This window comes from Ammospiza nelsoni, chromosome 5 (genome assembly GCF_027579445.1).
Source record: "Ammospiza nelsoni isolate bAmmNel1 chromosome 5, bAmmNel1.pri, whole genome shotgun sequence".
NCBI lineage: Eukaryota > Metazoa > Chordata > Aves > Passeriformes > Passerellidae > Ammospiza > Ammospiza nelsoni.
The window spans coordinates 35,295,036-35,312,333 of NC_080637.1; the positions used below are offsets into that span (position 1 = coordinate 35,295,036).

At 41.3% G+C, this 17,298-nt stretch overlaps 1 protein-coding gene across 5 annotated transcripts in view; it reads right to left on the bottom strand.

Annotated features, from left to right (window-relative positions):
- Positions 1 to 17,298, bottom strand: part of PTPRB (protein tyrosine phosphatase receptor type B) — a 62,717-nt gene that overhangs the window by 7,908 nt on the left and 37,511 nt on the right. For all 5 annotated transcript variants that reach the window (XM_059472814.1, XM_059472812.1, XM_059472813.1 and 2 more), the window contains 18 exons: positions 16,972 to 17,241; positions 16,086 to 16,349; positions 14,993 to 15,256; positions 14,334 to 14,615; positions 12,876 to 13,154; positions 10,827 to 10,976; positions 9,377 to 9,620; positions 8,118 to 8,224; positions 7,512 to 7,611; positions 6,011 to 6,094; positions 5,890 to 5,907; positions 5,705 to 5,786; positions 5,156 to 5,246; positions 3,940 to 4,016; positions 2,992 to 3,126; positions 1,814 to 1,936; positions 1,448 to 1,611; positions 210 to 345 (listed from right to left, as the gene is read on the bottom strand). In XM_059472814.1, coding sequence (XP_059328797.1) covers positions 210 to 345; positions 1,448 to 1,611; positions 1,814 to 1,936; positions 2,992 to 3,126; positions 3,940 to 4,016; positions 5,156 to 5,246; positions 5,705 to 5,786; positions 5,890 to 5,907; positions 6,011 to 6,094; positions 7,512 to 7,611; positions 8,118 to 8,224; positions 9,377 to 9,620; positions 10,827 to 10,976; positions 12,876 to 13,154; positions 14,334 to 14,615; positions 14,993 to 15,256; positions 16,086 to 16,349; positions 16,972 to 17,241 — 2,870 coding nt within the window. The remainder of the gene's footprint in view (positions 1 to 209; positions 346 to 1,447; positions 1,612 to 1,813; positions 1,937 to 2,991; positions 3,127 to 3,939; positions 4,017 to 5,155; positions 5,247 to 5,704; positions 5,787 to 5,889; positions 5,908 to 6,010; positions 6,095 to 7,511; positions 7,612 to 8,117; positions 8,225 to 9,376; positions 9,621 to 10,826; positions 10,977 to 12,875; positions 13,155 to 14,333; positions 14,616 to 14,992; positions 15,257 to 16,085; positions 16,350 to 16,971; positions 17,242 to 17,298) is intronic.

The window sequence follows — 17,298 nt, forward strand, 5'->3', positions numbered from 1 at the left end:
GAAATCTACAGGAAGCATAACTGCAACTTGTTATGGTTTGGATCTTCTCTAAAAGAGCCAATGGAAAAAGACTTGAACTGGAAATTCTCACAGAGCTAAAATACATTTAACTCATATTTCACAGTGGAGTAAGTGCAAAGTGCTTTGAGAGCCTTTAAGATGAGACTGATTTTACATACTGTAGGCATAGCAAGCTATCCAAACCTTACCTCTGTCTGAACCATGTGAACACGGTGAAGCCTTAGATCATGGACTGCTGCATAAATGTCAACAGTGTCCTTCGAATCCAGCTGCTGCAGAATTCGGTCCAGTGCAATGAATGTGCCAGTCCTGCCAACACCAGCACTGAAAAAGAGAACAAACCAAGAGATTCAAAAGCAGATGGATCAAAGCATTCACTATCTTCATGTGATACTTTTGTGAAGTTCAGATCTCCAGGGTGAAAAGCAAGTTGTTCAAATGGCATCTTTGGGTCTTTAAACCACTTTATAACGGAATTTATTTAGGAAGGAGGAAAGGATAGTAATGGTAGAGGTATCTCTGCTACTGCCTGCACTGCTTTCTGCTTTGGATTAACCCAGTCATTGAGATACACTGAAAGACTGCACCTGACTCTAACTTTGAAACCTCTTCTCTCCAGAGATGCAGCTGTGGGACACAGCAGACATCTGACATGCTGCAGCACATGCTGTCCAGGCAGACACAGGCAGGGTCATGTAAGACACAAGCCTCAGCCCATATAATGGTGGAGGGCTCAGATACTACAATCAGGTACTACCAGTGAACATATGGCTTTATCAGAAGATACAGCACCAATTGCACTCTTTCTCCCTCTGTAGGCCTATACTCTGCTGCAGTTATCTGGCCAGTGGAAACAGATCAGGCAGTTCAATTTTGCAATTTTTTATGCAAGTGTAGTGGTGCACCACAGAACTGAGAGAAAACTGCAGTCCTGTGACTGCCAGGGATGGAAAAAGCACAAGAGCATGAAAAGGCAGTAGGAAAAGAGAATCTCAGTCAGAACTGGGGAAGGATGGATCTATCAGCTAGTCTCAACATCCACACACAGTCAGATTCACCCCTGGTATATCTTACCTTTTAAACACCCCTTTGTGATTCCAGTGATGGGCCACAACAGCAGCATGTGGGCAATTTAAGAATGCAAAAGCTGATGAGCAGTGGCAGCTGCTGACACTTTCATGCTCTGCAGTGGTACCACAGAGACACAATGGTTCCCTAAGAATAATTTTTGAGCCATCTCCAAGGTGAGGTTGTGGGTGAATGCATGTGCCCTGGGAATACTGCTCTGATGTATCTGGAAACTTAAGACCATCAGCTATCCCTCAGATTCTACAGCTGCCCATAGTGTAACAGGGATGAAGATTTGGGATCTTCCCAAGGGTAGGCACAAGGGCTCAGTCCCACTGATGTTTTGCTGCTGACATACCTGCAGTGTACAATAGTTGGTCCTGTGTCTGGGGTCCTGTTGATATAATCTCTTACAGTTCTGACAAACTGGATCAGGGATTGGGTGGTCTCTGGCACACCATGATCCGGCCATACAGTGTAGTGGAAGTGACGAATGAGCCTTGTTGAGTCAAGCTGCTCTTCCTGTTGGGATTCAAAAGTGTGGGTCATCAGGGAAAGAGAGGAAGGGACATATAGAACAGGTACCCTCAGAGAAAATGCTACAGCTTCCACCAGAGGGGAGTCAGGCATGATGCAACTATGGTACAGCAGAATAAACCTTCCTAATTTAGCCTTGCAAGTGTTTTAAGCCAATTAATCAGGAAAGAAAAAAATGCAAACATACACTGCAGATTTTAAATTCTCGTATTGTCCACTCTGGGAGCACTGATTCAGACAGCATCTCAACAATCAGGTCTCCATAGTACAAGGAATCCTGGTCATGGGGCCAGTATTGATCACACTTTACCTGCAGGGACACAAGGAAAGACAGATTTAGTGGTCAAAATAGCTACAAACAATGCCACCATCCTGCACTGGCAGAAGCAGACTTCAGACTTCTTGGGCCTGAGGATGAAGGAAGAAAGGCAGCAGCTGAATTCAGAGAGAGATGCAACTCTCTGCCATGTCAATAAGCAGGGTCTGGCATGGGAATGGGTTAGCATGGGGGTAGGAAGTGGAAGTTTTCATAATTCATTTGTGATGGAGGGAATGAGAAGCACTTCATTGATGACTTCTTATAGGGCATATTTTCTGTGCCAACACTTCTCAAATTTCTGCTTGGATGAGAGCCATGCCTCCAGTGCCCCTTGCTCACCTCTTGCTAAGACATGGCAGTAAGGTCCCACTTGGAACCAGTGAGATGCAGGATACACATCCTATTCTGAGTTGGCTTTCAACCTCTCCTCAGGAAAAAATGGTAAGCTGAGGGGAACTGACCCTATATGTGCTACCAGAGGATCACTACTTTAAGTTTGTTTAATCTTCTTACAGATCTAGTCACTGTCTTACAAAGGGACAGGACATGGTCATACCTGGGGAGGTATGCTACACCTGCATTCAGGAAGAGTGTTAAGTGCATGAGTGGTCTCTTTGCTAACTCCATTAGGGCTTATATATCAGAGATAATTTGATGTATTTACTGAACAACATTGGCTCTCCAGAGCTTATATTTAAAGTAGAAGTTGATCAGAGTTGATGCGACAAACAGGCACATTTTGTTGGTGGTTGTCCTTCTGCATGCTGAAGAGAATTGTCTAGTGAACAAAGTACTGGATTAGAGACCAGAAGCACTGAGCTCTGTTCCTAATTCTAGCCTTGACATGCTGCATGATCTTGAGACAGTCTGTGTATCCTCATTTCACAGCCTTCATCTGTCTCCAGTCTTTATATTACACCTTTTCTTTCATGCTGTGTATCTCCTTGACTGGGCTCTTTTTGGCTTTAGTGTGATGAAAATAAGAAGCAAAAACTTTTAATAGATGTTAAAACAGACATTAATAACAAAGAAGAGTCACTGCTTACCCGGCCCTTCTCAACACACTGGGTTACCATGACAATATTGTGAACATTTTGCTCCCATGCCATCTTCCAGAACTCATCTTTGGTTCCAGGCAAAGGGCCCTGAGTTGCTATGTATTCCCTGCGGAAATTATTGCCCTGCAAATAAAGAGAACTCCATTAGTTTCCAAAAGGGCAGAAAAAAAAATCTCCTAACAACTGAACAAGGCTTGGGATTGCAGACAGGGCTCTGCAGCAACCCTTCCTGGGACAATAGTTTTGAAAGCTAAATTGCTGCCTTGGACCCGAAAGCAAATGACTGATTGGAACAGAGAGAAGGAAGAGATGGTGGCAGTTTATCTAAATACTGTCCCTTTCGTGACAGTCAAAGCTTTCCATTGTTCTTTTGTGTTCAGCACAGTCTCAAGCAATTTTAAAACTGCTAGGGGTTTTTGTTTTATTTATCATTTTTAATAAAGTAGCTGAGTTCTGGCTTGAAATCTGGATTGCTAAAGCCACTGCTATTATCAATCATAACTCTTTGGCAAAGGGCATTAATTTAATTTCAGCCAGTTTTGTCACCCTGCAAGGTGCCAATGCTGTCAGGATGAGCTACAGCTCTACAGTGAGGATGCCACCTGCAGTGATAGCTACAGTTGTTGTGGACACTGTATAAAACCAGCAACCTTTAAAAATATGTCCTTGGCCAATTAGACTTGCTATCTTACATAACTATAGCAATGCTAGAAAGTGTCCTTAAGTGCTGGGTAAATCACTCACAGTTAACTTAATGGTAGTCAGCCACAGTCTTTCAGCACACCCACAAAATGAGTTCTTATTTTTTTAGCTCAAGTGAATCAAGGAAGGGGGAGGGGAGCCTTAACCATCCAGCTTTATATTCAGTTTTAGATGACGGAAAAAACCCAAACCACTGGAAGGAGGATTGTAAAACACCACCCTTGAGTCACTTACTGGTATGTAGCTTGCATTAATGTAGTCTGAGCAAGGGTCATCATCCACATTGGAAAGCTTCACTCTCGATGTATCATCTAGCAAGAAATTGATTACAAGAGGCTCAGGGCTGGGTCTTGATTTTCAGTCCCTCTCAGCACTTACAGAAATGTGTTTGTGAAAGGACTGCCAGCACTATTACAAGATTTTATATGAAGAGCTAATTTATAAGGAATAACTGCTGGTTTTACTGCCTCTTTAATCTGTGAGTGCTGTGGAGTGTTCCAGAGACTAGGAGATAGATGGGTAAGAAGGATGCAATAAATATACTGAATTTCCTCTGCTGAGCTGCATAGGATTTATGACAACAAAAGGGCCAAAATAGCATCCTCCTTTGATCCTAACAGCAGTATGCTGTACTGGGAAGTAGTGCCCAGCTCTGCCCTTGAAAGAACAGTTTCACTTCAGTGGTGTTCTGAGCTAATGCTGAGCAGGCCAAACATCTTCTGTACGTGAAGGGCCCTCTGTACAGAAACATATAGTGCCTGAGCTGCCAGGACATTGATTCACGAGATGGTGCCATGTTGGATCTCAGTCAGGTGTCATTGCTGGCATGAGCAGGCAGGACACAGGAGAGGCTGTGCTGCCAGCACATGCCACATCCATTAGTGGGGATGTGGAGCAGTGAGTTATGTGGTGTTCCTCCTCAATGTTCTACCTCCAAAATGACACGTAGGTGATTAAAGGGGGAAACTCTCAACAACAGATGGGTCTTGCCTGAGAGGAACAGGGTTAACTTACACACCTTACCATGCAGAATCACACTAGCTCTATATTGTATAGTAGGTTTAGGGTACACTGAAGAACAAAGATTTGGCAAGGCTGTCAAAGAGCACTGAATGGATGATATTCTGTATGTAAAAAACCCTACTGTTATTTCTACTATCCTTGTTATCAGCAGTGACTGAATGCCCCTAATAGCTGGAGCTTTTTCTCCCTGGACTGAATGCTAGTCATTACACCTCTAGTGTAAAATTAAATTACTGGTCTGTGTGAAGCCATTCAGGGCCATGCATCATCTGCCTCCTAGCACAAGAACCTGAGCTGGCACAGATATTTCATCTTGGGCAGAAAGGAGGAAAGGGATTGGCTGCACTCTTTTCCACTAGGCTTGCTGAAAAAAAAGTGAAAAATAGCTAGTGTGATGCAATATTACACAACCAAAGCTAAAACTCACAGGGCAATATATTATTGTATCGATTTTTCCCTCTGTTCTCTGGCAGAAGTGCTATGTCACATGTCTGGTTTCGACCCACATCTTTCAAGTCCTGCAAAAAAGGAATAGGAATAAAATGTGAGGTGAAAATAATTAAAGGACAAGACAAAACAAAGTGAAATAGTGTTCATCAGCTTTCAAAGGCCGTGGACAGAAAACAAGTGCTTTTTTATAAAAAAACAAACTGAAATTACATAGGTAATCATACTGTTTTAAAGCAAGTGCATGGCTGGTGGGTGCCTTGCATACTTTATCCCACAGATATGCCATACAAACAAATGCTCCTAATCTCAGCCAGACAAGTATCAGGCAGAAGCTGTCAACCAGAACATGCCAAATGAAGAGTTGGTTTCTGCACATGAACAAGTGGAGTTCAAATGAAATGCTCCATCTTTTTTGGATTTGTGTAAATAATACAAACAAATGCAGGCCTTTCTAATACATTAACCAGTTGACTCAGTCATCCCGCCCCTTCACAAAGCAAGTCCTTTGCCTAGGTTAGGATCCCACCTCATACTCCTTGGACAGAAGGTAGTTGGAGTCTGCTTGAAGTTTGGTGAAGTGTGCTTCAAAGTGACTGACTTTGATCGGACTGAAATATTCAACAGGAGGAAGAAAATCACAGGATGAATCACAGTCATAATTTATCCAGTTGGCTACCAAGAAGGTTTTAGATATTAATTTTTTCTTTTTACCTGGAAGTTTTCCGGTATCTGGAAATTATTTCAAAAGAAAAAGAAACACTTCATCAGTAAGTGATCAGATGGCTCTGTTCAACCACAATGCTCTGTTAAAAAACCAAACTTTTTACATTACCCTTTTTGCCCCAAGTTTAAATGGACTGACAGTGGCCTGTCTCTGCGAATGTTCAGCCTCGCTGTAGGTCTCTCATGGCCATTGCTGGAACAGAAAGAAGATATTCTATCATTAAGTTTTGAAACTGGTAAGTGCTGGCAAGGACATAAGTTATACTTTCTTAAATTTCTTTTTTTCCAGTTTACCATTTTCCAGTGTGTTTTGAATTTTGGCTCTGATCCTGTGACACTGCTCTTAGCTCAGGCTCAGAGTTTTCTTGTTGAAACACTCACAGCTCAGTCCATCATTAAGGAGGGTGCCCTGTGCTAAGATGGACCCTAAATCAGTTGATTCTCTACATGTATAGGAACATGGAGGAAGATTTGCAGAGCTGTAAAAGGTCTACAGCTTCCAGCACATCCACTCTGCAGACCAGACCTGTAGCAGATGCCCACATTCACGGCAGGAGTGAGCAGCAGAACCACAGCAGGCTCTGGGAAAGCCACAGAAGTGGTACTTACTCCACACAGCTAGTGTATGCCTTTCATATGCCTTTCATATTTTTGCTGCCATCTCCTCCTTCAAGACATCTCCCTTAGAGAACACTTTCTCTTTATGTCTGATGTGGGAAAACCATAGCAGTATTACTGCCATCCTGCTGGGTATATAACTCACAACAAGAAACCGCATTCTATAATGAAGTTTATCCATTTTGGCTAAAAGCCATGACTAGTCAGAAAAGAGATTTTGTTTCAATCTGAAATTCTGACAAATTCAAAAACATATCAACTTAATTTTGTATCAGTAAAAGAACTAAATTTCAGACTTGCAGTGTTTCCCATGCACTGGAAATGTTGAGGTTTTTTTCTAATTTCAGAAACTACAAAGAATTTCACATTTCTCAGTCATGCAAAATAGTTTAAATGGATAAAGATTTTTTCAGTCAACATATAGTATTTAATTTTTAAAAAATATGTAAGTTCACTATTTAAGATTCATCTGTAATGTGAAACATACAACTATAACTGACAAAAAAATGAGAAGCAAAATTTGAGCTAATATTTTGGACACTGAGGTAATGTCACATTTCAGTATTTTTGCATTGAAATGATAAAGTCTAAAGGAACAGTTTCAAAAGCTTCCCATCTACAATGCAGATGCAATTAATCTGAAACACTTCATTTTTTGACAAAAGACATTTTTTCCCAGAAGATAAAAGTTTGAATGATAAACCATTTTTTACTCAGAACTATTCAGACTCCTACTGCAAACTAAAAGTTACAAGGATCCTCTATGACATAATTCTGACACCATTTGAATTAAGCATATATAGATTTCTTAATATGCAAGTCATTATTTGTATACTTAGTGTGTACAAAATTTGGGGGAACATAGATTTTATCTGTTGAACAGTTCAGTGCATCCATCCAATTTTTAGCTAAGCCTTATAAATTGTATTACTTAAATGAATATAATTTGATCTGACTTCAATAACAGAGACTGACAAAGGGAGTCAGCTTACCCAACTTTTTGTCTGCAGACAAATAAAGCAGTAACAGCCACCAACATCACAATCAGAAACAAGCCAGCACTCACACCTTCAATAACTCCAAAGAGAGGCTCTAGAAACAAAACAGTGTATTTATGTATCTTGAGGAAAGTATCAAAGGAATCAGAGAATCAATAACTTTCAGAGGTTCTGTTATTATCAGCTGAAGAAAGTGGCTAAATACAAGGAAATCTAAGGCATTAAAACACTTAGCTAAAACCTGGCCTTGATCTTCTGTCCTCATTTTTTCAAACCATTAAACAATTTTTTTCACTCCCAACCACAGTAAAAGAAAGCAAAAACTCCATTACATGGGAGTGGTTCTCTTGCAGTTGGAAGCTTTCTTGGTGACAGCCTCACTGAGCATTTCTCCTTTTCTCTACTTTCAGCAGCTCTGTCAAGCAGTCCTCTGAATTTTCCAGTAGAGGTAGATAAGCCAAGTCAGCTTCCTCTCAGAGCAGCTCTCAGGACATGCACAAGCTCTGTTCCACTCCTTACAAAGAGCTCTAGATGCCAGAGTACTCTTAGGCACAATATGTAATCACATGGCACAGTCACTGATACCAGCCTGAAACCAACCTGCCTCTGTAGTGATCGGTAAAGAGAAGAAGGTGTCTGCAAAGAGTGGTTTAGGAAGTTCCTTTGGGTCTTCACTGAAAAGCTGAGTAAAAGCTCGTATGCTGATTCTAGAAAATACAGTAAAAAAATGGCTCATCAGATGTTCAGAACCAAGAGCAGAAAAGTAAAAACTCATTTGCCCCTTTGAGACAACGAAAAACTTTCTACTGACCACAGATAATTCTTAATATAGACACCTGAGTTAATCAGTCTTCTACTGAATTATTAATACTTATCCCTGAGTTAAATATGGGGGACTACAGCCAGTACAGGTGGAGGGCCCTGAGGTACCCTGGCAGAGGTAACAGATGGGGCCCTGGCTGCAAGCACACACAGCCTGACCATGTCTGAAGGCAGGACTAGCAGAAGCTGCAGAGGAGAGAGGACTCAGAAATGCTTCTCAGGAGGGACACATGTTCCCTTCACTTGGCTGGGCACGACTGTGCTAATGGATAATTGTTATAATCCTCTTTGCTCTCCTGGTAATGTGGGTATTTCCCAGACTGAAGTTTTGGGAAATGTGCCCTAATGAGAGCAGCCTACAGTAGGCTAGCACTGTTTTAATGATGATGAAGAAGCTGAGAAGCACAATGGGCATCCCTTGGCGTTCTGTCCATGTGGCTTTCCAGGGAGCAGCTTGCAGGTCTCTTGGGACAGTATTTGCCTGTGGTGGGGGGTGTCACTGAGCCACACTGTTTGGTCTCCCAGCCAGTGTAACTGCTGAGGCTGGTCTTGGCAGTCATTCTCTTCTACATCCTACAGCTAACCTGGACCTAGCTCTGGAGCCTGAGAATGGTGCCACAGGATAGAATAGCCTCCAGGTTTTTCTAGCTTGTTCCAAAAGAACAAGCGGGGTAGTTCTGCCAGACTGAGTGAAGCATGCTTGCCTTCTTCTTGCCTTAACTTAGCCAATTGTCTTCAGTCTTTCCAAAGAAATGTTGAGCACCAATAGGAGAGCTTCCCATCAAGTTGATGTAAATAAATAAACCTATTCACTGCACAGAGTTTTGTGCATAATTAATCATATCATTCCCATGCTAGTGGATGACTGGTTCTTACCTATGGAATAGGGCCATGGATAATAAAGCTTTCATGAATTTGCAGTGAAACACAAAGAACATTGCACAATGCAGTCACTAATCTACTGAAGCTCAAGTGGATGAGGCACCCAGATGACACCAAGCCTAATATAAGAGCACAACTACCAATATGAGTCTAACCTGTATGCAGTTCGAGGCTTTAGAGGTCCATCACAGAATTTCTGGTGATCTGGATCACACTTTCCTCCCAGATTTTCCATTTCTCCTCCAAGCTTAATGTCAAAGCTTTTATAGTCACTGTCAGGGTTTTCAGCACAGCTACTGGCAAAATAATTTGTCTGGTAGATGCGTATAGAATCATTGTGTTTGTACTCCAGGTAGGAGGGTAACGGGTGCTGCTCATCGGGCTTTGGTCCTTCACTGCCTACACCATGTGCAGAGAAAGACAGAAGGTTTAGATGCCACAGCCATTAATGTGATGAGGTTTATAGGCTCAAGCTCTTGACAGACACGTTCTTATCCAATTTTCTATTTCTTGGAGGCTACCTCATGAATACAAAGCTACAATGGTTAGGGTACCTTGTTTCTAGTACCAACCTTTCTATTATTTTTTAGCCAGATTTCATCACAAGTCCTCAGTGCAACTTTTGCTGCAATAGGCATGCCCAAGTCAATTGCTATGATTTTTTTCCTGTGCTGTTGTAGGGAGTTTTTGTGATCCAGATTCCTGGATCCTACTACTAGCTATTTTAAAAAGAAGTAAAAAACCCCATAAACTGACAACTCTTCTGTATATAGAGAAAAACTACAGTAGGAAATTGCAGGGACCCCCTGAATGTAAATTCATAATACTGGAAGAGATTCAGATAGGCAAAGCTATGGCAATGAGTGGTCCTTCTCAAAGAGCTTTATAGTTTGCTCAAACACAACAAAGCAGACAGTGGAAATATTATCTGGTTTTTTTTCCTAAGGGCTGATGGACAGAGAGATTAAGATTTCATAAAGGTCACAAAATATGTCCTGGTATGCCAGCAAATGAAGCCACTTCTAAAAACAAGGTATAAACTGTTGAGACATGTATGTGATTTGCCAGACACACATCTCAACAATAGGTAAGCTGTAGAAAGGGAGGTTTACATGCATGTCACAAGGACCACTTCTGTTCTGCTTTATAGTGCTGCATGCAAAGTCATTTTCTTCAGTTAGCAGACATCACCTGGCAGACCTGTGGCTTCTCAGCATGGTTTACTGAGACTCTCCAAAGGGGTTGCTTTTTAGTGTTCACACCTAACATTTAAACTACCTTTCAAAATCTGTGCACAGCAAGGCACGGATCTGTGTTCACTGGCAATGGCAACCAACATAAGCCTTTGACTACAAAAATTGTCTGAACATACATGACAGTGTAATCTAGTGTACTGCTTCTCTCTGAGCTCTGTAGCTGCTACAGACTCTCTGACAACAGGACTCTCTATATCCTCAGGCTAGGGAGGAAGTATAGATCCAAAACCTGTATGACACTCAGCCATTAGATGAGGAGAAACCCTGTTGCTGTGCAGTGATAGGGATGTACTTCCCCATGGAAATTTTATTGGCTATGGAGAGAATAGCATTAAATCATGACACTTACCATCAGCCTCCCTCACAACCACAGTAAAGTACTTCACAGCTCCATTAGTATCACTAAACCAGCTGCAGTTAAAAGTAAAGTTGATGGAGGATTTGGTAACCAGCACCTCTTTTTTGTTCACTCGTACATCTGGAGGTGGCTGAGGAGGACCTGAACAATTAAATAAACAAAAAATAAATACAAAATAGAGAAAAAGCATTAACCATGTACTTGCTGTGAGCTAGACCTAATAAGGAAAATGCAATTTGTAATAAATCTTGGTTGCCTGGACCTAAGTCTCTGATTCTACTCTCTTTGCAATCAAGAAAGTGTCTTCACCTCCCACAGTGAAACTGCCAGAAGATGAAACAAGCCAGCAGTGTGTTCACCATAATAGGAGCGACACCTCCTCAGTACGAATTCCTGCAGAAGCCCACATGGAAATGCATTAAAGTCGTGTCAAGCCTATGAAAGCAGAAATTGTAGCTGCTGAAAACAACAGTTTTAAGCCAAGCATTTGGAGGCCACTTAACATACTATAGACATTACCTATTTCAAGCATATATATTTCTGCTTTCTTTTCCAGAGGAACAGCCAGCGTTACACAGAACATTCAACTGCAGAGTACCATTTTCTAGACTGACTGCAGAATCTCCATAGGAAATGTTCTTTGTATGATACAAAACTATACTTTGAACATTGACACAGTAGAAGTAAATTGGAAAGTGAAGTTCACAGGGAAGAAAGTGCAGCAAAGGTGGGGATTTTAAGGATCTACATTACTGATTCTTTTAAAAATCTGTAGTACTGAAACTATATTGCACTTATGGGAAACATATAAAAACTGTAAGCAGAAGGCTAAATTTCAAAAGCTTTTAGAATGCCAAAAGATCCAAAAATTCACACATTTCTATGCTTTTTAGCTAGACCTCTTACATCTATGAAGTCTAGCTGCAATTTTTTTTGCTCCCTTGAGGTCGGGCCTCCAGTGTTAACCAGGGTCTGGGAGAGCAGCAGTGTTCAAAACAAATAAGTGACAATAAACAAACATGAACATAAACCAAATAAGAATAAACATGATCAGTAAACCTTCAAACAGGACTCAGTCTCACCTCTTGTGACATGAATAACTAGGTCTTACATCTGGATTTGTAGTATCCTTTGTGATAGAGGAAGGAGATTAAAAGGCAACTGAGGGGCAAAGGAGAAGGCAGTTTGGTGATTGAACTCTAGCTTAGCTCAACAGCTCCCAAAGCAAACATAATTTTTATGATCTAGCATTTCACACAAACGTGGGTTTTAAAAAGCAGCTACAGAGGTGTCCCTGAATATAGGACTCCTGGCTCTCCTCTCATTTTTCAGTTTAGCCCTGGAACAGTGCAGGCCTCTGCATTGTGCTGTCCCACTGAATCCTGATGTAGTGTAAAATCTGGGGCTGCTCTAGGGTCAGCAGTGGCAGGCTGTTGACTGCAGTGATGCCTGGCAGTGCAGAGGTACCAGCAGATGCTACTGATACATTCCACTCAGCAGCCTATGGGTAGAGAAATGGAAGAATCTATTTCAAAGCACATGCTATAGATATCTGGATCCTCCCTCAGGTAAAAGTCCTGCAGGTGATTTGGCCAGGTAGCACCTCAAAAGAGTCTATAGATGCCAAAAGAGAATGTGGTACTACAATCCAATGCCCTTATTGATGGATATTTGTGCTGAGGATGGCTACCATCAATAAGGGGTACAGATGGCCAGATGCAGAAAGCCAAGAAGCAAGCATGAAGACAACTGATGAAAACAAGGCATGTGATGATGAGGACAAAGTATTTATGTTTCTCAGGCTATATTTAATGAATGAGCCAAATAATTGGGTCTGGCAATGTAATGAGAGGCAATATAGTCAAAATCCTGCATGGTCTGTCACAACAGAGACCAAAGAATGGGTTCAGTCTACTTTGGCCACCACTCCACACAGTGGCAATTGTGGAGTTCAGGACTCCTTTTACTGCCTAAGCAACACGAGCAATTGCTTATTGCTGCTCAGTGCCTGTCTTCAGGGCAACTCTGAATTGCACTTACGATCAATCATTGTGATGGTGCTGTCTTCAACCACTTCACTCGTCATGTCTGCAGAATGCACCTTGATGGACACCAGGTATCGCTTGTGGGGAACAAGGGTCATAATATTAAGTACAGATTTGTCTTTTTCTATCCTTTTAGAAAATTCCACTTCATGGGTGTCCATCTTCTTGCACTCAACGCTATAGCCATCAAAGTCAGAATCAGGAGGAGTCCAGGAACACGCGATGGCAGTAGAGGTTTGGGGCCGACAGTGGAGGCTTTGTATCTTGTCTGGCTCTAGAGAAATGTTGAGAAGTTGAAACTCAGTGGGAAAAGGGACAGGTGTCACACACTGTCTGCTCACACTACAGCTCCTAGATTCTGCATCAACCATCAGATCAGAACAGGAGGCTGGGACTCAGAATTCCCAGTTATCCTGCAAATGTGTGCTGCCTGATTATTATGTAAGGCTAACTCATTTTAGCCATCTGAAATCAGATCTAGTGACATCCGCCCCATTAGCATTGTGAAGCTCCAGTAATTAATTCTGAAAACAAGGAAATTACTTCAGTCCTACTTGAAGAAGTCTTAACATGAACAGCAACACCACAAAGAAATGGATTTCTAGAAAGTTGTTACAACTTATTTGGAGGCTTCATGTGGTCACTTATATCAGTAAATACTGATACTGTCATCTCATGACAGATCTGGTTTCCTGGGCAGCATGTGATGTGTCCATATTACTAAAACATAACATAGAAATATGCTTCATCCATGTAATATGGGAGCACCATTTATATCATGTAACCTGTAACAAAAACAGGATTTCAGTCTCAGATGGCAGGCATCTACATTTAAGTGATTAAGTACAGGAGAAAATTTAATTATTATGCTGTATTAAAGAGTATATAGCTTACTAAACATAGATGTCAATTTAGAGCTGAATCCCACCCCAAATAACATGAGGATTTGCCACTACTTGGTTATTTTTACAACTTCATGTCACTTTTTCAAATCAGCCTTTTACTGAAGTTGCTAGAGACAGCTAGAGATGAATCAGATTCACAGACATGGGCAGAAATGCAGAGCAGTAAGACACTGTTTCCAGTCTCAAATCTAGCACAGCACAGTTTCTTTCATCCTTCCTGTCTTATCATTCAGAAACATGATTATTTCAATATACTACCACCAGAGAAGTTTGGATATTCAGCCTTATTTTACCCCTGAAACTGAGTGATTTAGGCTCTGCAACCAAACAGCTTGACTCTGGATGTGAAGATTATAAATGTATGTCCATTATCAGTCTTTAAACAGCTGACCTTGCACACAGCAAGAGCTTAGGATCTAGCTGAATTCATCACTGTCATTCATGAATTTATTAATGTAAATTACTGATTGCAGAAGGAATTGGTAATATTTTACAGTTTTGCATCTTCTTCAGCTGAGTGTTAGGGTGCAAGAGAAATTTTTACTTACTTGTTCTCACAGTTGCAGACTGTGACTGGCTGTATGTCTTCCAGCTGCCGCCACTGACAGTTCTGACACTGAACTCATAGAGCCTCCCTGGTCGCAGGCCATAGATGATGCGTACTTTGGATTTGCTGCTGCTGTAGGGATTGAATACTGTGAGGGGATCCTTTGGAAGCCACTGCACCTCAAAATCATCATAGTCTGTCCAGTCTGGAGGACCCAGCCAAGTGATTGATAAAGAAGTGTTTGCAACATCAGTAAATGACACAGTGTTAGGAGGGCTGGGTGCTATGCAGAAAGGGGGTGAAAAAGGAGAGAAGAAAAAGAGATTCTTAACAAATTTTTACACAAGACAAATAAAATGAAACATGGATTACTTCCTTCATGCATCACAAAGTAGTTTGTATTATCTCATATACAAAGCCAGTTACTGCACCTGTGCTAATGATGGTGACTTTCACAGTTGTAACATATTCCCGAGTCTTTGAAAGAAAAACAGTGCTGACTGCTTTTCTTTCACATTCCATTGTTTTAATGCTCTTAAGGTTATCCTTCATCTTTATACCTTCAATGACTCTTATAATAAATCCTCCCTCAGAAAAAGTCTGTTGCATAGTTGTGAACAAATGAATTCAAACACATGGGACTAAAAAAAAATCCCATACCTGTTCTTCCTTCAGCATTTGCTGTGTTGGTCAGCTCACCACTGTGAGTCACCACAACCAAAGTATACTTTCTGCCAGGAATGAGCCCCTGGAAATGCCACTCTTCCAGATCTTTCATTTGCTCAGTTTCTTTCTGTGTCCCATTTGGGTTGTAAAGATTCAGCTCATAGAAGTCAACATCTCCTGCTGCTGGACCCCAAGTGAACCACAGACTGTCTGTCATGTTTCGGTTGGATGCCTTGAGACCAACAACTGGGGCTGGTACTGAAAAAAAGGAGGAATGAATATTACTTTATGTAGAACATCCTTTGGGTGAGAAGAAGCAAAAAGGTCAAGCAGACCTTATATTTGTCCTGTAATGACAGTCATTTTATAAACCAGACAGCCACCACAGCTGGCTGAAAAGCATAAAGCATATCTCAGTAGCTTCCTTTATTGTTTTGAACTGCCACTGTTACCAAAAGAGGTTGCAATGTTTACAATGGATAGTTTGCAAATATGAGGCAGCTTTTTCCTAGTTAGTATTTGGAACCATCCATTTCTGAGGTAGCTGAAAAACTGTACCACTGTGCAGACGTAGTCCCACAGATGGGCTCCTATATGGTGCCGCAGGAGAATAAAGAAAGGTTTCACAGAATGCCACAGCTGCTAGAGCTGCTTAGAAAACTGCCTCCCACATGTGGCTGAACAAGCACAGAGCTGCAGCCAGAGCTTCCCATGAGAAACAAGTTTTATTTCTCTGGTAGATTGGCTATCCCATTAACCCTATTTGTTTTGCTTTTTGCTTTATCCACTCAGGCCAATATTGCTTTTAGGATGGGAGACAGCCATTTTCCTGCTTAGGGAGCATACACTGGGATGTCTTTCTTCTGACATGAGCTCCTGGGAACAGGGCTCTTCACTTCATTTTTCCTGCTGTAACTACATAATTCAGAATTTATCTTTTTATGTATCTAATGCTTTTACATATTAGAGCCAATTTGGATACTTTTAATAGTTGCTCTAATCTAGTATGAGCATCAGACTCAGACCAGCTCACTGGTATCCCCCATGAGCACCACTGGTGACAGATAGCTTTCTTAGATGTCCTTGCCTGTTCTTCCATAGATAGATGACTCATTAGCGAGGCCTCCACTGTGTGTAACAATCACCATTCGATACATCCTGCCTTGACGCAGGTTCTGGAATGAACACTGCTGGAGATGCTGCTCTCCTGAAATCCTGTCATGAAGGGACTTGTCTGGATTGTACAGGAAGATGTCATACGAATCAAGCTCTCCTTGAGAGGTGGTCCAGCTGAAGGACAGTCGGTCAGTGGTGTTCTCTGTGACTTTCAGATTTGTAACAGCTGCTGGAACTGAAAAGAAGGTAAGAGTAAATATCAGAATCTAGGCACTAAGTTGAACCTTTAATAAACTCATGGCTGTAACACATTTCAATTAAGCCACAAGTAGTTAGTTAAGTAATATCAACAGCAACTATCAGAAACAAGAGGAAAGTATGAAATGACATTGATTCTCTCAAATACAGTGTTTTTATTTTCCAGAATGCCTGATTCTCTAGACCATGCTTACAGAGAACTGTCCATTAGCTTCTACAAGAAGCTATAAATCAGTAAAGACTGCAAGCAAGACTTGGCCTTGAGTTTAGAAGTGTGTATTCACATCAAATCCCACACTAAGAACCTTGAGACTGTGAATTAAAAAATTGATGACAATAAAGCATTCAGGTATATCCACAAAAGACAGAGGGAAGCATTCAGCATTTTGATTTAATATCCTTATTATGAACCATGGTCACATTATTATGATAATAAAGTTCAGATTCACATACAAAGCATGTATTAGGAAAAATGATGCATAAACATCCAGAGTCTGTACCTTACCAGAATCTTTGTAGAATCAAAATATACAGATGGTTCATGTATTTAATGATATCTGACTGAGGGAAACATAAGTAAACCAAGATGTACTAATTACCTGTTCGGCCAACAGTTTCTGCACGCTTACTGAAGAGTCCACCACTGACTGTCAAAACTTGTATTTTATACTTTTTGCCAGCTAGTAAATCTTCAAATTTGTGTTGTTTGGCAGTAGCTGGCTCTGATTTGTTACTCAGGAGGATTCCTTGCTCATTCAAGAGCAGAATGTCATATCTTTCGGCTACACCAGGAGATTTCTGCCAGGTCACTAACAAGGAATGACTGCTGTACGCATGATGGGCTAATAATTCCTGGACAGCGGCTGGAACTGGAAGCAACAATTAAAGGCAGGATATTACCAGGTGAAATACAGACCACTCAATAC